The sequence below is a fragment of the Theropithecus gelada genome, chromosome 9, assembly GCF_003255815.1.
Source record: "Theropithecus gelada isolate Dixy chromosome 9, Tgel_1.0, whole genome shotgun sequence".
NCBI classification, from domain to species: Eukaryota; Metazoa; Chordata; class Mammalia; order Primates; family Cercopithecidae; genus Theropithecus; species Theropithecus gelada.
The window spans coordinates 98573940-98593710 of record NC_037677.1 but is presented as its reverse complement, the minus strand read 5'-3'; the positions used below and the strand labels follow the sequence as shown (position 1 = coordinate 98593710).

The 19771-nt window shown below is 42.7% G+C and overlaps 1 protein-coding gene across 1 annotated transcript in view; it reads left to right on the top strand.

Moving 5' to 3' along the window:
* Positions 1 to 19771, top strand: part of ARMH3 (armadillo-like helical domain containing 3) — a 226895-nt gene that overhangs the window by 47467 nt on the left and 159657 nt on the right. The window contains exons 9-15 of the mRNA XM_025397660.1: positions 436 to 492; positions 1587 to 1630; positions 3294 to 3354; positions 5041 to 5087; positions 5614 to 5689; positions 8395 to 8488; positions 14174 to 14275. Of these exons, the coding sequence (XP_025253445.1) occupies positions 436 to 492; positions 1587 to 1630; positions 3294 to 3354; positions 5041 to 5087; positions 5614 to 5689; positions 8395 to 8488; positions 14174 to 14275 (481 nt within the window). The remainder of the gene's footprint in view (positions 1 to 435; positions 493 to 1586; positions 1631 to 3293; positions 3355 to 5040; positions 5088 to 5613; positions 5690 to 8394; positions 8489 to 14173; positions 14276 to 19771) is intronic.

The following is a 19771-nucleotide window of genomic DNA, read 5'->3' as shown; positions in this document are numbered from 1 at the left end:
TTATAAATATGTGCCTTATGGCAAGCTTTTATGTTCCCCAAAAGATGGCTATCCCTATGGACTTAGTAAATTATTGGTAGGGTAGGACAAAGTGAGTGTTGTGGAGCATTCACTTACTTTTTAGATGCAAGTAAGAGGGAAAGATGGTAGAAGTGGTGGACATAGGGCCTGCACTGATTCAGCCTAAGGGAAAATACAGGTAGAACAGAACTGAGGTGTGTATGTGTATTTGTGTGTACACTTGATGAATGCCCAGACACGCTGAGAAATTAACTGGAAATGGGAGGAGTCAGCAGGCAATGTGGATTGGGACTGTGTATCAGGAGCATCACTGTAGAGGGCCTTATAGAGCATTTTTGTTAACACTTTAAAGATAGCTAACGGGTTTTCTTAACTAGGTCAGACTTACCTGGAGTCTCTTCTCTTATTTAACAGTCTGTGAATCCTTATATTGTGAAGCTATCTATCGTGGATGATGAGGCCACACTCAATGTGAGTATCTGGATCCTTGTGTATTGTCTTACTTATTTGCATTCAGTGGCATTACTTTCAGTGGAAAGTACATTTAGAACAGAGAGCAGAGGGCTGTTCTGTCAATTTCATCTGGTTATAGAGAGGGAATTAATATTTCTTTTTAGTGCATCGGTGCTACCGTTTTACTGTCTTCTGACTTATTATCATGGAAGGAAGATTTGAGGGGACATTTGCTTGCTAATCGTGATGAAGTGGTTATGTTTCATGTTATAGTGTGCTGAAGTTGATTATCCTACAAAGTTAATAAATTACACATTCAAGAATAAGAAACCTTAGATGACTAAATGATGGGAGATTCCTTCTTTTAGAACTAACCAGATAGTATTTATAGCCTGACTTGGTGAAGCTGAAACATGGGGATGATCTGTATCTACTATATATATCCTTGAAAGTTTGGGAAATAATATCTGATCTCTGAATATAGGGAGGAAGAAGATGACCAGGTGTCTTGCTTTATTCCCTTTCCATCCTACCCTATTCCTTCTTTACAATTTCCTTTATGAAAAAAATGCACACATGATTCATGCTGTGGCCTTAATTGATCTTTGTGTTATGCATCAGAGGTTCTCGGGGAAGTTGATAAGTCACTTTAACATGTATTGGATGCTACTTCCCTTTACATTCCTGTGGCTTGAAAGAAAGTAGCTTATCTATGTGCACCTTCGTTTAGCATGGACTCATTGTCACTTTGCTCTGGCTGTTTTTGGAGACATTTGAGGGCTTTTTGTTTGAAGATTCTAACTGGATCTTGTCTTTCAGAGTGAAAATGATCCCAGTGAAATTGTCAACAATCTGGGCCCTGGTCTGTTTCACTGCTTGATTATCCATTTTAATTGTACCTGGGAACATTAAGATAATTAGATAAGAAAAATCTTCCCAAAGAACTTCCTTTTGATGCTTTGACAGTGCCTTTCAGAATTTCTGTCCTTGTCGCCAACTTTCAGGCAGGACTTCCTGGGCTAATTAGTGTTCTTTCTGACCTAGTTCTAGCATCATCACCAACCCTCAAAGGCTGCTGTCTTATTTCACCTATGCTATCTTTTCCCTTCTAGGGAATGGGGCTTGTAATTGCTCAGGCTTTATCTGAGTACAACAGGTAAGTCCACCTTTCCAGAATGGAAGGGGGTCTGATTTTCATTTGAATTGGTTGTTGAGTTTTGTTAGAGTTCTTGGGTGAAATTCCCTTACCTAGTCCAAGAGTATTCAGAGGTACAGGCCCTGGCAGATGTATTTGCTCTAGCTTTGCTTGATGGCCTTAGCAGGGATTGTTTTTAACACCAGGGGAAAAGTAGCCACTAGGTTAGTGTCTCTTAAGGCAATTAGGCACATTCCTTTGCAACTCTTGGTATTTTATTACAGAGCATTTTAACTAGTCTTCCAGCCACAAGTGGGCACTTCCATTTAGTCCAGTGTATCATACAAATATATAAAAAAGGCTGTGGAGACTGCTTTTTTGTCATCTTAAAAATATATAAAAGGAGAAAGTATATTAAGCCCTAGTTTGACAGATGTTTCTTTTTATTGGGAATAAACCTCAACTTCCCAGAGTCCCTGTTTCTCCTGGGGGCTCCCTTCATCGATGCTTGCTTTCCCTTTTGCTGGAAGGATCTGACATTAGTGAATGGAGACCAGAAGTATCCCTAATCCTGGCAAGGGCCAGGCAGGATCTTTCATGCTCCTCTCTAGACTTTTCTCACACACAGTTGGGTATCAGAACTTCAAATCTGTCCCATCTCTCCAGAGAGTTTAGTTTACTGATTTCCTTCCTCCTCCTTTAAAAAGAAACAAGATTTTCAGTGTTCTAGCCCTAAAGTAATTTTACTGTCACACTTTTCAAGTAATAGATTGTTTAAGAAATAACTGGAGGCCGGGCGCGGTGGCTCAAGCCTGTAATCCCAGCACTTTGGGAGGCCGAGGTGGGCGGATCATGAGGTCAGGAGATCAAGACCATCCTGGCTAACACGATGAAACCCCGTCTCTACTAAAAAAAAAATACAAAAAACTAGCCAGGCGACATGGCGGGTGCCTGTAGTCCCAGCTACTTGGGAGGCTGAGGCAGGAGAATGGCGTAAGCCTGGAAGGTGGAACTTGCAGTGGGCTAAGATCCGGCCACTGCACTCCAGCCTGGGCGACAGAGCCAGACTCTGTCTCAAAAAAAAAAAAAAACAAAAAAACAAAAAACAAAAAGAAATAACTGGATATGTTAGGGCACTTTTGCAGCCTGCTTTCTAAGTCTAAGTCTCTCCCAAAGTAACCAGGCATTTTGGTACACACTACCTCAAGAGCAGACAGGTGCCTCTTAGCTTGCAGGGATTGTCGTAATGCTTGATTGTCATGATGCGTTAGTTTTCTGGAGTCAGAGAATTTTAAGAGTGCTCCACCCTGGCCGGGTGCAGTGGCTCACTCCTGTAATCCCAGCACTTTGGGAGGCCGAGGCAGGTGGATCACAAGGTCAGGAGATCGAGACCATTCTGGCTAACACGGTGAAACCCCGTCTCTACTAAAAATACAAAAAATTAACCAGGCGTGGTGGCGGGCGCCGGATGCAGGAGGCTGAGGCAGGAGAATGGCGTGAACCTGGGAGGCGGAGCTTGTAGTGAGCCGAGATCACACCACTACGCTCCAGCCTGGGCAACAGAGTGAGACTCTGTGTCAAAAAAAAAAAGGGGGGGAGGCTTTGCCCTGATTACCCCAAATGCCAAAGACAAAGACATACTTGATAAATAATCCTAAAGTTGAATTTAGTTCTTTTTGTTTAGGCAGTATAAAGACAAGGAAGAAGAACACCAAAGTGGTTTCTTCTCTGCTTTAACAAATATGGTAAGTCCTGCTTTTTTTTTTTTTTCTCCTGAAAAAAACAGAAACAGTGTTGTCTGCAGGGGTGGACAAATTGGGCTTCGAAGTTCAGATATTTGAAGTGATGGCAGCATGATGACGAGAGAGGCTGCTCAGAGCAGATTTTCTTGGGGAGTGTATTTCCTTTAGTGAATTTCTTTCTTTCTTTTTTTTTTTAATCCCCACTTTCGATGTACCTTTAGTGAGATTCAAAACCAAGTGAGATAGGGGAAAGGAGAGCTTTGGTTTCTCTGGTACTTCGTTTTTCCACATTAGTTAATTAATTAATTAATTTTTTAAAGGCTAAAGAAAAGGTACACGTTAAGCCAGAATTTGCTTCCTGAAGAGTTGGCTCCGTTTGGGCACTGACCTTGTGGAACACAGTATAGTAGGGTTTGGATCTGAGTCCTCCTGTGAATGCACCTTTGCTGTCTGCCATGGCTGTTTGGTCCTCATAGCTGGTCCCAGGGTTGAGCGATTGTGCAGTAGATCTGGGCCACTCTTCTAATAGCTTAGGGTTTGGGCATAGAGGTCTGAATTTTGGGGAAGTTATTGGTCCAGTTTACAAGACTCCAGGGCAAGGTTTCTTGGCATTTGGTACCAGATAATCTGGGGCTGATTTTGAAGAGAGAAATCTAGGAGATTCTAGAATCTAGGCAGATTCAGAAAGTCTATCTTCTGGGCATTATTATCCAAGTAATCAGTTCTAGGGCAAGACAATTTTTTGGTTAATTGCAAGAAGCAGTTGCCCCCTCTCCTCCTCCACTTCTGCAATTTTTTTTCCCCCACTGCTTATAAATTGTTCCTTCTGCCTTCTCAGCCTGTTCTCAGGGAGGGGCCTGATAAACGCTTTAACTCCAAAATGTAAATGAGTAAACTCTCTCAGGGGCTAGAGAAGTATGGGTTTTGTATTGGTGTTTGATTAAATGAATTAGATACAATTATACTGCTCCCAGACATCTCTGCCTTTCAGTCAAGTTTTCAGAAAGTTTTGTACCAAACATACGAAGCTCTAGCAGCATAGGTTTGTGTATAGTTTCAAGCATAATTAAGGAAGTGGAAGAGGTATTTTTTAGGGGGAGTAGGCATCTTAGTGCCTCTGATATCATATACATTAGAGGCAGCCTACTCCATTTACTTATTCACTTGCTCTGACTAGGACACAAACTAAAGATTTTGTTATCTGAAAAATGGAGAGTGGATCTCATATAGACAGCTTTGGTCTGAAACCCAAATATTGTTCCCAAAGATAGCTCTATGTTGGCTGAAGTCAGCCTGCTTTTGTGAAGTTTTTCCTAGGTTAGTTTCTGACTTCAAATAAGCAACTTCTAGGAAAGATACAGAGTGATGAGGATGTGCAGGTTAACTGTCAGAGTGACTAAACTTACACACTGAAAAGGAGAGTTGGACAAAAGTACTAGGCTTTTTCTTTTAAGGCCCTTTTTAAGGCAAGATGATTTAGTAGGATTCTTATTATTTCATTTATTACTTATGAGTCTTTTAAGATTTTCAAAGTGGGCTGGTTTTGGTGTGTGCGACTTATGGCCCGGAGTTCCAAGTTCTCCCCAGCTGGAAGCAGCTTGTTTCTTTCACTGATGAAAGGCTTCCTAGGCACAAAGCTCCTCTCATATCCTCCTGCTGTAAGTCTGCAATTCCCCTTTTCTTCCACAGGTGGGCAGCATGTTCATAGCAGATGCCCATGAGAAAATCTCAGTACAGTAAGTGCCTGACATTCTTGTGCAGTGACTGGGACTTTAATGTGGGCTATCCTGCTGGATATGAGAATGTGCAGTGTAACCTCTTGTTAATCTTTTACAGAATCATGCTTTTGTTGGTGATTTTCCAATGTTTCATGGGTTTTGAACAATAATGGACCCTTAGACATTTCTGTTCTTCATATGTATTGGGCGACAATAAGCTGACAACTGTTGCCAGCCTATCTCTGCAATAAAACAAAAGAGTGATGGGTGTCTGAGCCAGTTGAGGACTTAACTGGGTTGAGGTGGAAAAACAGAGGGAAGATAATGAAGTAGATGAGAACTGCTCCTAAGGAATTAAAGTGAAGGCCCTAACTCTTGCCTATACACTTTTGCATATGCCCAAATGGCGAGTAAAGGGGAACTTTAGAAATGCAAAGGAATTGATAATGAGGTGCTGGGGTGCAATCCAATCTTATCTTCATGGTTATATTGTTTTAACTCCCCCAGTATAAAAGCCACTCCAATTTATTCTCTTTCTCTTTAGAACCAATGAGGCCATTCTTCTGGCACTTTATGAAGCTGTTCATTTAAATCGCAACTTCATCACAGTATTAGCTCAGGTTGGTTACATTAAAAATCCCAGTGTTTTTTTTTCTCCCTAAGTTTCATACCGATTCATTCCATTGAAAAGCATATGTCTGTACTTGTTTAAACCCTGCTTTGCATTGGTAAGTGGTGGTAACAAGGGTTGAATCAGTTGCCTTTGTTTCGTGCTGTCCTCAACTATGTATGTTTCCATCCAGTGCTGAAATGAGTCTAATAACGTGCAAAGTTAGTTTTTTTGGACAGTTTACTGATCCCGTTAATACAAATGAGTTGTGATGACTTCATTTTGCTCACTAGAAATCCCTGGTATTATCTGCTATGTGGATTTTTATATTGGGCTTTCTGCTTTCCACACCACTGTGGAATTACAACTGGAGATAAAATAGGCCAAACCACTCATCTTATTATCTCACCAATTTCCAGAGGAAAAAAATAAAAAATATCTTGGCCAGGTTAAAGTTAGCTGTTAACAGATAATGTGGTTTATATACATTGAAAGGAAGTCATAGAATACTGAGCGCTAGACCCTGCGCTGTGGTTCATGTCTGTAATCCCAGCACTTTGGGAGGCTGGGGTAGGTGGATCACAAGGTCAGGAGATTGAGACCATCCTGGCTAACATGGTGAAACTCTGTCTCTACTAAAAATACACACACAAAAAAAATTAGCTGGGCGTGGTAGTGGGTGCCTGTAGTCCCAGCTGCTTGGGAGGCTGAGGCAGGAGAATGGCGTGAACCTGGGAGGCAGAGCTTGCAGTGAGCCGAGATTGCACCATTGCACTCCAGACTGGGCGACAGAGTGAGACTCTATCTCAAGGAAAAATAAATAAGTAAACAACAAAACAAAATAAAAAGCAAAAAAATCCCCAGAATACTGAGCGATGGGTCACATGCCTGAGGGATAGCCGCAGTAATTGGCATAGAAGAGGACTAAAGTAGACCAAGAACTCAAGAGCTGTCCATGAAAGCCCTTTTAAAAAATTGATGAAGTGTTTTTATCTTAAAGCCAGACTGTTTAAAATATGTATGTAGAGTTCTTTTAAGGGAAAGTTTGCTTATGCTTTTTCTCAAAGGGTAGATGTATATGGAATCTATTGATTTGAATTTTCACACAAAAATAAGGTCATGCTTAAAAAGCATCATGCTAGTTTGAGATCTGCTTCATAGAACACTTATGAGTTTTCATGACTGATAACATAGAGACTTTAGTTATTATTTTCACTCTGTTTCTTATCTGCTCTCCAAATCCTATAACTGATTTTAAAGGAAGAGGTGAGGAAGGTAAAGTGCTGGTAAAGCTGTTAGGGAAGAAAAGGGAAGTTAAAAACAGCTGTCACTCAGCTTAATTCTCAAGAGCTGATGTGGGAGGAATGGCTAAGAAAGGTCAGGGACGGAAGAGTTATCTGTTTTGGTCCCTACTGGGTGTCTCTCTATGTCTTTGCCTCCCAATGAAGGCACACACACTTTTGTTTGTTGTGGAACAGGAAGGCCGCATCTGAATAGCTCTTTTTTTTTTTTTTTTTTTTTTTTTTTGGAGACAGAGTCTCACTCTGTTGTCCAGGCTGGAGTGCAGTGGCGCGATCTCAGCTCACTGCAAGCTCCGCCTCCCAGGTTCACGCCATTCTCCTGCCTCAGCCTCCTGAGAAGCTGGGACTACAGGTGCCCGCCACCACACCTGGCTAATTTTTTTTTTTTTTTTTTGTATTTTTAGTAGAGACAGAGTTTCACCGTGTTAGCCAGGATGGTCTTGATCTCCTGACCTCGTGATCCACCTGGCTCAGCCTCCCAAAAGTGCTGGGATTACAGGTGTGAGCTGCTGCACCCAGCTGAATAGTTCTTTTTATAGTACCTGGTATCCCCTTGACTCATCTACATCTACTAGTCAATTATGTGGTTATCAGAACAGCCTATTGATGTGTTTTCGGTTGATCTGATGAGATCCCAGGTCTGGATGGGATTGCAAATGTTCTCTGCTCTCTTGTAGAGTAATCCTGTATATTTGTTTACCCCAGTTTTTAATTTTTTTAATTTCTGTGGTGCCACAGAAAAACTTACGTAATGGAAACCTAGTTGCTTAAGATAAATTAGCACACAGAGCTTATTAGAGATTAGCAAGCATCAACTGTAATCAACTACTCATGAGAACTAAATGCAGAAGTAGTCCCTCCTCAGTGAGCTTTCTTTCTTTTTTTTTGAGACAGAGTCTTGCTCTGTCACCAGGCTAGAGCACAGTGGCGTGATGTTGCCTCACTGCAACCTCTGCCTCCTGGAGTCAAATGATTCCCCTGCCTCGGCCTTCCGAGTAGCTGGGACTACAGGCATGCACCACCATGCCCAGCTAATTGTTTGTATTTTAGTAGAGATGGGGTTTCACCGTGTTGGCCAAGATGGTTTCGATCTCCTGACCTCGTGATCTGCCCACCTCGGCCTCCCAAAGTGCTGGGATTATAGATGTGATCCACCGTGCCCGGCCTCAGTGAGCTTTCTAATTATGAGACTAGGGGCACAGTGGCATGCATCTGTAGTCCCACCTACTCAGGAGACTGAGGCAGGAGAGCACTTGAGCCTAGGATTTTGAGACCAGCTTGGACAACATAGCAAGATGCTGTCTCAAAAAAAAATTATAAGGTCTGGAATACCAGTCCTTATTGGTATTAGGCACTTGATACTCACGGAGAACTGGATTTTCTGTTTTCTTACACATCTGTGTATCTTTTTCAGAGCCATCCAGAAATGGGCTTGGTGACGACCCCTGTCAGTCCTGCTCCTGCAACCCCAGTCACACCCCTTGGGACTACACCACCTTCCTCTGATGGTGAGCCCACCACCACTTTGCTTTTCTTGATTAATATGATCTTAGATCTCTCAGAGTGAGCATAACTGTGCTGAACAAAGAACGTAGTTGTTAATTTTTTCCACTAAATTTGTCTGTAGTACTATCCTTCAGGCCTCCTAAATTTCCAAAGAAAACTTTGGAAAAAGACAGTCAAGTTATTTTCTCTGTAAAATAAGCTTACATAACTCTAGCTTTTACTCCTCAGGGAGTAGTTGTAGAGGCATGGAGTGCTAGACCGGAAAGGTCAGTAATGCCTGTCCTGCCACACTCTCAGGGTTCTTGTGAGGCTCAGATGAGATATTTTGTGAAAAATGCCACCTTGTGATTATAAAGCCCTGAAATGAATGTAAAATAGTAAAGTTATCTGATGTTACCATTTGATCAGTGAGGGAATTGAGGCCAGAGAAATGAAGCAGTTTGCCTAAGATCAGTGATAGTGTAGACTGATAACCCAAACATGTGAGCAGGATCTTATCTATTTTGTTTACTACTATATGCCCAGCGTAGTGCCCAGCATGGTACTTGCTTAATAAATATTCGTTGAATAAATGAATGAGAATGTGAACCTGGCATTTACTCACTGTATGTGTCTATCAGCCACTCCCAGTTGGAAATGACAGGCTTTGAGTGTATTATAATTGGGAGTTTGGTGGATATGTAAGATTTCTCTCCCTCAAAACAACAACAGTGAAAATTTCCCCTTCATAAATCTTATGGCTGGAACCTAAGAAAAAGGCAACAGAAAAGAAATTATGCATTTTTGCCAAAAACTTTGAGGTCTATTATAGGCTGAGTGTGTTTGGTGGAATATTGTAACCTAAAAACAATCTATGTTAATATTTGATGTTGTAGCTCAAAGATTGAACTTATTTTGGGTAAAGAAGTATAGGGCCGGGCGTGGTGGCTCAAGCCTGTAATCCTAGCACTTTGGGAGGCCGAGACGGGTGGATCATGAGATCAAGAGATTGAGACCATCCTGGCTAACACGGTGAAACCGCGTCTCTACTAAAAAAATACAAAAAACTAGCCGGGCGAGGTGGCGGGCACCTATAGTCCCAGCTACTCGGGAGGCTGAGGCAGGAGAATGGCGTAAACCTGGGAGGCGGAGCTTGCAGTGAGCTGAGATCCGGCCACTGTGCTCCAGCCTGGGCAACAGAGCGAGACTCCATCTCAAAAAAAAAAAAAAGAAGTATAGACAATCCAACTTTGATCCTTTCTTTTTGCCTCCCCACTGTTTGTATGTGAAATGACCTTCTTTATTCTTTCTCTCCTTTAAGTTTTCATATACTACCTGTGGCAGTAACATTTCCAGGCAGTATAAACAGTACAGAACTATGACAGGGAGGTGCCATTGTTAGTCATATGTATGGTAGCAAATTGGATCTGTTTAGAATTGAAAGCCAAATCCCAAAATACCTTTTTTTTTTTTTGGGGGGACAGTCTTGCTCTGTCATTTAGGCTAGAGTGTGGTGGTGTGATCTTGGCTCACTGCAACCTCTGCCTCCCAGATTCAAGTGATTCTCATGCGTCAGCCTCCTGAGTAGCTGAGATTACAGGCATGCACCACAATACCCGGCTAATTTTTGTGTGTGTTTGTTTGTTTATTTATTTATTTATTTATTTATTTTTGAGATGGAGTCTCACTCTGTTGCCCAGGCTGGAGTGTAGTGGCGTGATCTCAGCTCACTGCAACCTCCACCTCCCGGGTTCAAGTGATTCTCCTGCCTCAGCCTCCCTGGGACTACAGGTGCGTGCCACCACGCCCAGCTAATATTTTGTATTTTTAGTAGAGATGGGTTTCACAGTGTTAGCCAGGATGATCTCAATCTCCTGACCTCGTGATCCATCTGTCTTGGCCTCCCAAAGTGCTAGGATTACAGGTGTGAGCCACCACACCTGGCCAATATTTGTATTTTTAGTAGAGATGGGGTTTCACCATGTTGGCCAGGCTGGTCTTGAACTCCTGACCTCAGGTGATCCGCCTGCCTTGGGCTCCCAAAGTGCTGGGATTACACGCATGAGCCACCATGCCCAGCCCCAAAATATCTTACTGAGAAGGAGCACAAGTAGTAAGGATTGCCTACTTGTCTCTGTTTATTCAGGCCACAGAATAACCCAATGGAAATACTGTACTTTCTCTTTAAGAATGAAGCCTGCCCGGTTACCATGGATATCGAAAACCATATATATATATATATGTATGTATGAGTTCCATGTGCTGTCGGGGTTTGGATGCTTCAGAGAACTGCCTTTCAAACTGTTCATTGTGAACACTTCCACCCACACACTTGATTATGCAGTGGCAGGATTTGTGCTTACTTACCTACAACCAGTGAGCTTTTATTTTTTCTAGTGGGAAGATCAAGTCAGCCCACTTTCAAATGACTGTCTCCCTTGACAAAAGCTGCTGGGAAGAATTATGAAGCCAAAGATCAAGGAATGACTCTTCCTTAGGAAGAAGATTTTAATTTGTGAGGGATTTTATTCTGTCTCTGTTCTATTTGTTTTTTGTTTTTTTTTTTTTTTTTTTTGAGACGGAGTCTTGCTCTGTTGCCCAGGCTGGAGTGCAGTGGCGCAATCTCGGCTCACTGCAAGCTCCGCCTCCCGGGTTCACGCCATTCTCCTGCCTCAGCCTCCCGAGTAGCTGGGACTACAGGCGCCCGCCGCTGCGCCCGGCTAATTTTTTCTATTTTTAGTAGAGACGGGGTTTCACCATGGTCTCCATCTCCTGACCTTGTGATCCACCCGCCTCGGCCTCCCAAAGTGCTGGGATTACAGGCGTGAGCCACCGCGCCCGGCCTGTTCTATTTGTTCTTTTCCCTGTCTCCTAACTCATTTCCTTCGTGGGGTTCCTAAGTATTACAACCTTGTTTTTAATTTTTGGATCTTAATTATAGTGGTATTCAGTAGCCCAGTTATATTTAAAGGTATGTCACTGGAGCCATATTTTTAAAAGCCGGCAGTTTAGCTATAACATTTGTTCTCAGCTCAGACTTTACATTTGACAACTCAGCCTTGGCATGAGAGGACTTTCTGGTAAACTAAAAATACATATACTTCTATATTTTTACATATTATGTAAGATAGTTTTCCAGTAATTGCTGCGTATGAGCAGGAAAAAAGTCCCACTTAACAGTTAGGTGCCTCCTTGTATTGGACAAAGGGATGATTATGGGTTCTGAGCTTCAGAATAGGCTGTGGTTTGAAATGACATTCTTGGGTCGTTAACCCATAACATGAATTAAAACCTTATAGTATTTCAACTTAAAAATTTGTCTTATATTAGCTCTTGGAGGCCTAACTGGGAAAATAGCCAGGGGTTGGGCATGCTGATTTCTTTTCATAAGGCTTTTTGTTGTGCTTGCTGTTTATTATGGGTTCATAATATGCAAATGTTCCTCACTGTTAATAAACGTTCTCTGCTTATATCGTAATAACTCCAGGGGGATCTGTTACGGTTATGAATACATATTATGAGTAATATTCCAAAGTCAACTGAGTCTTCATGGCTGAAAATGTAGCAGAAAGCCATAGATTCTCTAGCTTTTCTGGGCCATTATAAGACTTCTTTAACTTATATATTATGTCTTAGGCGGTGTAAAAGCACTTAACAAGAGGTCTGAGTCTAATTTAAAGTCTTAGAATTTTGGGAAACCTACATTAAGACTGTGTTCTGGGCTGGGAACAGTAGCTCATGCCTTAATCCCAACACTTTGGGAGGCCCAAGGTGGGTGGATTGCTTGAGGTCAGGAGTTCAAGACCAGCATGGCCAACATGGTGAAACCCCATCTCTACTAAAATACAAAAATCAGCTGAGCATGGTGACGGGCACCTGTAATCCTGGCTATTTGGGAGGCTGAGGCAGGAGAATTGCTTGAACCCAGGAGGCAGAGGTTGCAGTGAGCCGAGATGGCACCACTGCACTCCAGCCTGGGCAACAGAGCGAGACTCTATCTCAAAAAGAAAAAAACCAAAAAAACAAAAAACAAACTGTGTTCTGTATGGGTCAGCCCTGGTCATTAGAGACCAATTATCCCTCATTGTTCACTGGGACTGTGGCTCAGTTCCCAGGCTGTTCCAATCAGTAATGTTCATCTGTTTGTATTTATGTATTTATTTGTGACAGAGTCTCGCCGTGTCACCCAGGCTGGAGTGCAGTGCAGTGGCACCATGTTGGCTCACTGCAACCTCTGCCTCCCGGGTTCAAGTAATTCTCCGGCCTCAGCCTCCCTAATAGGTGGGATTATAGGCACCGGCCACAATGCCCAGCTAATTTTTTTTTTTTTTTTTTTTTGAGACGGAGTCTCGCTCTGCCGCCCAGGCTGGAGTGCAGTGGCCGGATCTCAGCTCACTGCAAGCTCCGCCTCCCGGGTTCACGCCATTCTCCTGCCTCAGCCTCCTAAGTAGTTGGGACCACAGGCGCCCGCCACTGCGCCCGGCTAGTTTTTTGTATTTTTTAGTAGAGACGGGGTTTCACCGTGTTAGCCAGGATGGTCTCGATCTCCTGACCTCGTGATCCGCCCGTCTCGGCCTCCCAAAGTGCTGGGATTACAGGCTTGAGCCACCGCGCCCGGCCGCCCAGCTAATTTTTGTATTTTTAGTAGAGATGGGGTTTTACCAGGTTGGCCAGGCTGACCTCAAACTCCTGACCTCAGGTGATCTGCCCAACTCGGCCTCCCAAAGTGCTGGGATTACAGGCGTGAGCCACCGTGCTTGGACTGTTCATCTGTTTTCAGTCTACTATTCCTTTTCAGTTCCCTTTCGGGGGAAAGGGAATTCTATCACTTAATAGTGGTAGAATTTGAATATAGTTCTGCCTTAACATTTTCCCCTCTCTGTCTTGGGTACGTCCAGCCTAAAGACTTGTTCTCAAAATTCAGCAAGATTTCTCCTTGTTAGGAAGGAATCATCACTGATTTTAAGTAGGAGACCCATCAAAGTAAAACTCATTTATATTCAATACAGATTTTTCCTTTAGGTAGAAATCAAAGTACCTTTAAGAATGACCTTAAACTCTTTGGGGGTACTTGGGGCAGGAAGTAACATACCCTTCCCAGGATGCTGGGAGAAAAAGCACTGTTGCCGGGCGCGGTGGCTCAAGCCTGTAATCCCAGCACTTTGGGAGGCCGAGACGGGCGGATCACGAGGTCAGGAGATCGAGACCATCGTGGCTAACACGGTGAAACCCCGTCTCTACTAAAAAAAGTACAAAAAACTAGCCGGACGAGGTGGCGGGCGCCTGTAGTCCCAGCTACTCGGGAGGCTAAGGCCAGAGAATGGCGTAAACCCAGGAGGCGGAGCTTGCAGTGAGCTGAGATCCGGCCACTGCACTCCAGCCTGGGCGACAGAGCAAGACTCCGTCTCAAAAAAAACAAAAGCAACAACAACAACAACAAAAAACCAAAAAAATAGAAAAAGCACTGTTCTTGGACACTGGCCCTAGGTAGGAGAGCAGGTCACTGGCCTTAATTTGGGGAATAGGAAGGGGACTCTACAGGGTTAGGAAGAGTAGATAAAAGTTTTATGATGAGCACTTGGTCCTCCCTCTGTTGTGGAAAAAGCTTATTTAGTGATTTTTTTGCCTGCTGGCAAATTGGCTATGTGGGTAGAAGTGTTAGATGGAATATGTTGCAGGCTAAGTGCATTTTATCTGTTCTATTCCAGTTATAAGTTCTGTGGAACTCCCACTGGATGCAGATGTACAGACCAGTAATCTACTGATAACGTTTTTAAAGTATAGCTCAATTGTCATGCAGGACACCAAAGGTAAGCCATAGCTATTTTGGGGGCTCAGGAAGTAGAAGGTGTGGCAGGCAGCTGGCATCAAACAGCAACATTAATATTTTGAATCTTTGACAAGATGAACCCTTGGGGCCTTGTGTACTTGGTCTTCATTGGTGGAAAACAGTGATATCTCACTGCTAGATGGCAATTAGGTGGTGTTGGGAAAACCTGAAGCTGGAGGGGTGTACTCAAAAATAGAACAGGAAAAAAATTGGTCTCTATGAAAACTAACAAATCTTAGCAGATCGTGGTAAGTAGATGCAGACTCTTATGTGTGGGAAGTGGAGGGATTAACACGCTTCAGGGAATTCCCTTTTGAGGACAGGAACTGAAAGCATCAGCTCGTGGTGAGAATCAGAGGACTGTCGTATACAGTACAGTAGGAAGAGGTGAGATTCAGAGGGACTGTGTTCTTAAGCACTTAAAATAGAAGTGTCAGTACCCATCCTAGAAATGCAAGAGTGGAAGTGGGAGAGGATTGAGTGTTGGAAAAGTTTGAGGTTTTGTTGTGTGATGTCCTGTTTTTCCTCTGTTTATGATTTTGCTATGACTTTTTACTTGGTGGTAGAGTAGTGGAGTGGTTGTCCTAGGAAGGGGTTGGGAGAAGACTCAGCAAATTCTATCCAGTAAATATCTTAGTTTTGTTTTTCCCCCTACTTAGCATTTTTATTTATATAGATATATGTGAGTGTTCACAATTTTTGTGTGTTTGTGTTTATTGTGTAAAGTATATATAACAAAATTTACCATCTTAACCATATTTAAATGTACTATTTAGTTGCATTACCTACTTCCATATTTTTGTACAACCATCATCACTGGCTGGGTGCGGTGGCTCATACCTGTAATCCCAGCCCTTTGGGAGGCCGAGGCGGGAGAATCACTTGAGGCCAGGAGTTCACGACCAGCCTGGCCAACATGGCAAAACCTTGTCTGTACTAAAAATACAAAAATTAGCCGGGTGTGGTGGCATGTGCCTATAATCCTAGCTACTCGGGAGGCTGAGACAGGAGAATCACTTGAACCCGGGAGGTGGAGGTTGCAGAGAGTTGAGATCATGCCACTGCACTCCAGCTTGCATGACAGAGCGAGACTCTATCTCCAAAAAAAAAAAAAAAAAAAAAAAAAAGCTGGGCGTGATGGTTCACGCCTGTAATCCCAGCACTTTGGGAGGCCAATGTGGGCGGAGATTGAGACAGTGGTGAAACTCCATCTCTACTAAAAAAAAAAAAATGCAAAAAAATTAGCCGGGCGCAGTGGTGGCCAGCTGTAGTCCCAGCTACTCGGGAGGCTGAGGCAGGAGAATGGCGTGAACCCGGGAGGCGGAGCTTGCAGTGAGCCGAGATGGCACCATTGCACTCCAGCCTGGGCGACAGAGAGAGACTCCTTCTCTAAAAATCATAAAAATAAAAAAAAAACCCATCATCCATCTCTAGAACTTTTTCTTTTTCTTTTTTTTGAAGGCAGGATCTCAGTCTGTCACCCAGACTGGCGTGCAGTGGTGTGATTTCAGCTCACTGCAGCCTCGACTTCCTGGGCTCAGGCAATTCTCCCACCTCAGCCTCCTGAGTAGCTGGGACTACAGGTGTGCACCACCATACGTGGATAATTTTTTTTGTGTGTGTGTATTTTTTGTAGATATGGGGTTTTGCCGTGTTGCCAGGCTGGTCTTGAACTCCTGGGCTCAAGTCATCTGCCCACCTTGGCCTCCCAAAGTACTGGGATAACAGGTGTGAGCCACCGCACCTGGCCTCAGAACTTTTTCATCTTATGAAATGGAAACTCTGTACCCATTAAACACTAACACTCCATTTTCCCCTTGCCCCAAGGCCTGGCAGCCACCATTCTGCTTTCTGCCTGTATAAATTTGACTACTCTAGGAACCTGATATAAGTGGAATATATCCCAGTTTTAGGATTGCCTGGAAGTAAGCCTTTGATTTCATGGTGACACTGAGCTAGCATTTTTTTCCCCATTTTTTGTAATGAAAAAATTCTAGTATACAGAAGTTGAAAATAATTATGAAGTGATTTACCTATATACTCATTAACATTTTGCCATACTTGGTTTGCACTTAAATTTCTTTCTGTGTATCGTTGTTGTTAATTTGTCTGAATCATTTTATTTTATTTTATTTTTTTTGAGGCAGAGTCTTGCTCTGTTGCCTAGGCTAGAGGGGAATCGCAGCCAAGGCTCACTGCAACCTCTGCCTCCAAAGTTCAAGCCATTCTCCTGCCTCAGCCTCTGGAGTAGCTGGGACTACAGGCACGTGGTGGCATCACACCTGGCTAATTTTTGTATTTTTGGTGGAGACAGGGTTTCACCATGTTGACCAGGCTGGTCTCAAACCCCTGACCTTGTGATCCGCCCACCTCGGCCTCCCAAAGTGCTGGGATTACAGGCATGAACCATCACACCCGGCCTGGCTGAATTATTTTAAATGAAGTTGCAGACATCATAACTCTGCTTTACACATAAGTCCTTTAACTTATATTAAAGACATTTTCCTAGATATCCAGAATACCATTATTATATCTGAGAAAGTCAATAGTAATTCTCTAATATCATGTAATATTTAGTCCCTGTTTCAATATCCCCATTTGTCCCCAGAATGCTTGCTTTTTTGGGGCACAAAGCTAGCATTTTAATGAACATTTTTATTAGCATTTCTTTTGGTACCTACAGGTTGATCCTGTGGGCTTCTTCTATTTAAAAGGATTTTTTGACCAGGCGCTGTGGCTCACGCCTGTAATTCCAGCACTTTGGGAGGCCTAGGCTGGAGGATCACCTGAGGTCAGGATTTTGAGACCAGCCTGGCCAACATGGTGAAACCCTGTCTCTACTAAAAATACAAAAATCAGCCAAGCATGGTGGTGGGCGCCTGTAATCTCAGCTGCTTGGGAGACTGAGGCATGAGAATCGTTTGAATGCAGGAGGCGGAGGTTGCAGTGAGCCAAAATCACGCCACTGCACTCTAGCCTGGGCGACAAGGGCAAAACTGTCTCCAAAAAAAAAAAAAGAATTTTTTTCCTAATTACAAAAATAATTGAAATATTCTTATTAAAAATTACAGCATTCTAGCAATAGTTAACTTAGAAAGTGAAAGTTCTTTGTAATTTAAACTCTCCAGAGTTAATCACTCTTAACAATTTGGCATAGATTCTTCCTTTTTAAGACTTCTTTATAATAATCTTTAAATCCTTTTTAGGAACTAACTGTTCAGTAGTTTATATTTGGGTTCTTAAATTATGGTCTGCAGATGAACTTCAGATTCCCAAATAACCAAAAAACCAGTTCCACTTTAGAAGCAAAATTGCTGAAATACTATGGTTTTTGCCACTTTACTTTCTGTGAGGAGAGATTAATGCCTTGTAGGTGGTTTAAGATTCCCTTAGGCATTAAGTATACTCTAGAAGGCTCTTATTTGCCAAGTGAGGTAGGTAGGTTTCTGGTTGGAGAGTTTTCGGGAGTTTCAGAATGGAGCTGAAAGGCAAGAACTGCATAGTAGGAAAAGACCAGGATTCAGAGGCTTTTAGAGTAAGAAAGAAACATTGGTAGACAGAGATAGGAGAGCTCAATGATAAGTATGGAAAATGAAGAATTGCCAGAGCAGAAAGGAGCCTGAGTGGGCAGAGTCTAAGATATGTTACACTCAGACATGTTGTATTAGCTCTGGGAGATTTCTGCCTTGCAAACTTAGACTTTTTTCTTCCTTTATGTCTTGCGAGTGTTCTCTTTCGAGAGAGAGAGCTGTATCAGGGATGAGATAGATGTAAGTAGTCCATGTCACTAACTCCTAACATAAAGCAATCCATTGGGAGCTGCAGAGATAGCTGAACCTCTGAGACTTGGCAAGTGAGATCTGGCAAGCAAGGATAACAAGACTTGTATGTCACTTTCTTGAAGCCATTGCTTCTTTATGGAAATGGTAACCTCTTTCTGTCTCAGAAGTATTGCAGCAAGCACAGAATAGAGAAACTGCATGGATGTGACCTAGAAAATGAACTTTTAGCTTTGCCTGATATAACACAGTGAACTGAGGCCCTTGGAACTCATTTTTAGCTTTAGTGATTATATAAGCCTCTTTGTCCTGGTCACTTGCCATCCATAAAATGGAAGACAAAATTAAAGGCTGATTAATTGCACAATGAGTGGTCTTTGCCAACAGGCAGCCTAAATATGGCAAAGGGCAAGGTTAGGAATGAAGAGTTAATTTCAAAAATGACTCCTGTGTGGCTTTATTGGTCCAGCTTTCTTCCTGCCTCAGCCCCTGACCTGCTGCATGCCTTGGCTAGCTCATTATGTTTTTAGCAGCAATAGAAGCAACTTTTTCTTGGCTCTGCTTCCACTCCCCCACCAGGATATTATCTTTTTCTTTTTCATTATATATTTATCATTTAAACTCCAAAAGATACTTTTAATAGATATGTATAAGGTATAATGTTTATAATAACTATAATAGCATAACTTATAAAGTATAATAATAAAATGAACATATGTGAACCTAACACCCAACTTAAATGAAACAACATTAATGCTGTTGAAGCTACCTGTGCATCCCCTCCCTAATCACTTCTCTCCTCTCCATTCTCCAGAATTTTGTATTTATCATTCCCTTGATTTTGTTTGTTTGTTTGTTTGTTTGTTTGTTTTTTGAGACAGAGTCTCACTCTGTCGCCCAGGCTGAAGTGCAGTGGCACGATCTTCTCGGCTCACTGCAACCTCTGCCTCCCATATTCAAGCAATTCTCCTGCCTCAGCCTCCTGAGTAGCTGGGATTTCAGGTGCATGCCACCACGTCTGGCTGATTTTTGTATTTTTAGTAGAGATGGGGTTTCACTATGTTGGCCGAGCTTGTCTCCAACTCCTGACCTCAGGTTATCCTCCCACTTCAGCCTCCCAAAGTGCTGGGATTACAGATGTGAGCCGCCAAGCCTGGCCGCTATTGCTGTGGGTTTCCCCCTGGTTTTAAAGCCTTTATTCCTTGGAATTTTTCTGACTTTGGTGGTGTCACCTTAAAGAAGCTTCTGCTCAACCTTTACAAGAGATACTAGGCAAAAAACTGTAAAAACCATGTATATCTATGCATAGACTTAAAGTTGATTCACCAAAGTCTTAACAGTTATAGCATTTGGGTGGTATGATTAAATTTGGTTTTTATTGTTTTGTGTGTGTATGCTTTTTTTGAGTTTAAAAGACTGTCTATAATGAAATATGCCTTAGTTTTGTATTCATAAACACTTTAATTTAAAAATTAAAAAAAAATTTTAAGTGGAGAGATAGCTGCAGGCTTTTCTGTGGGAGTTGCTTCTCAGTTTTTGGGAGGATAGTGCCATAGAAACTCTGTGGCTAAAGGTAGGTAGAAGAGTCGTGAATCAGCCGGGCGCGGTGGCTCAAGCCTGTAATCCTAGCACTTTGGGAGGCCGAGACGGGCGGATCACTAGGTCAGGAGATCGAGACCATCCTGGCTAACACGGTG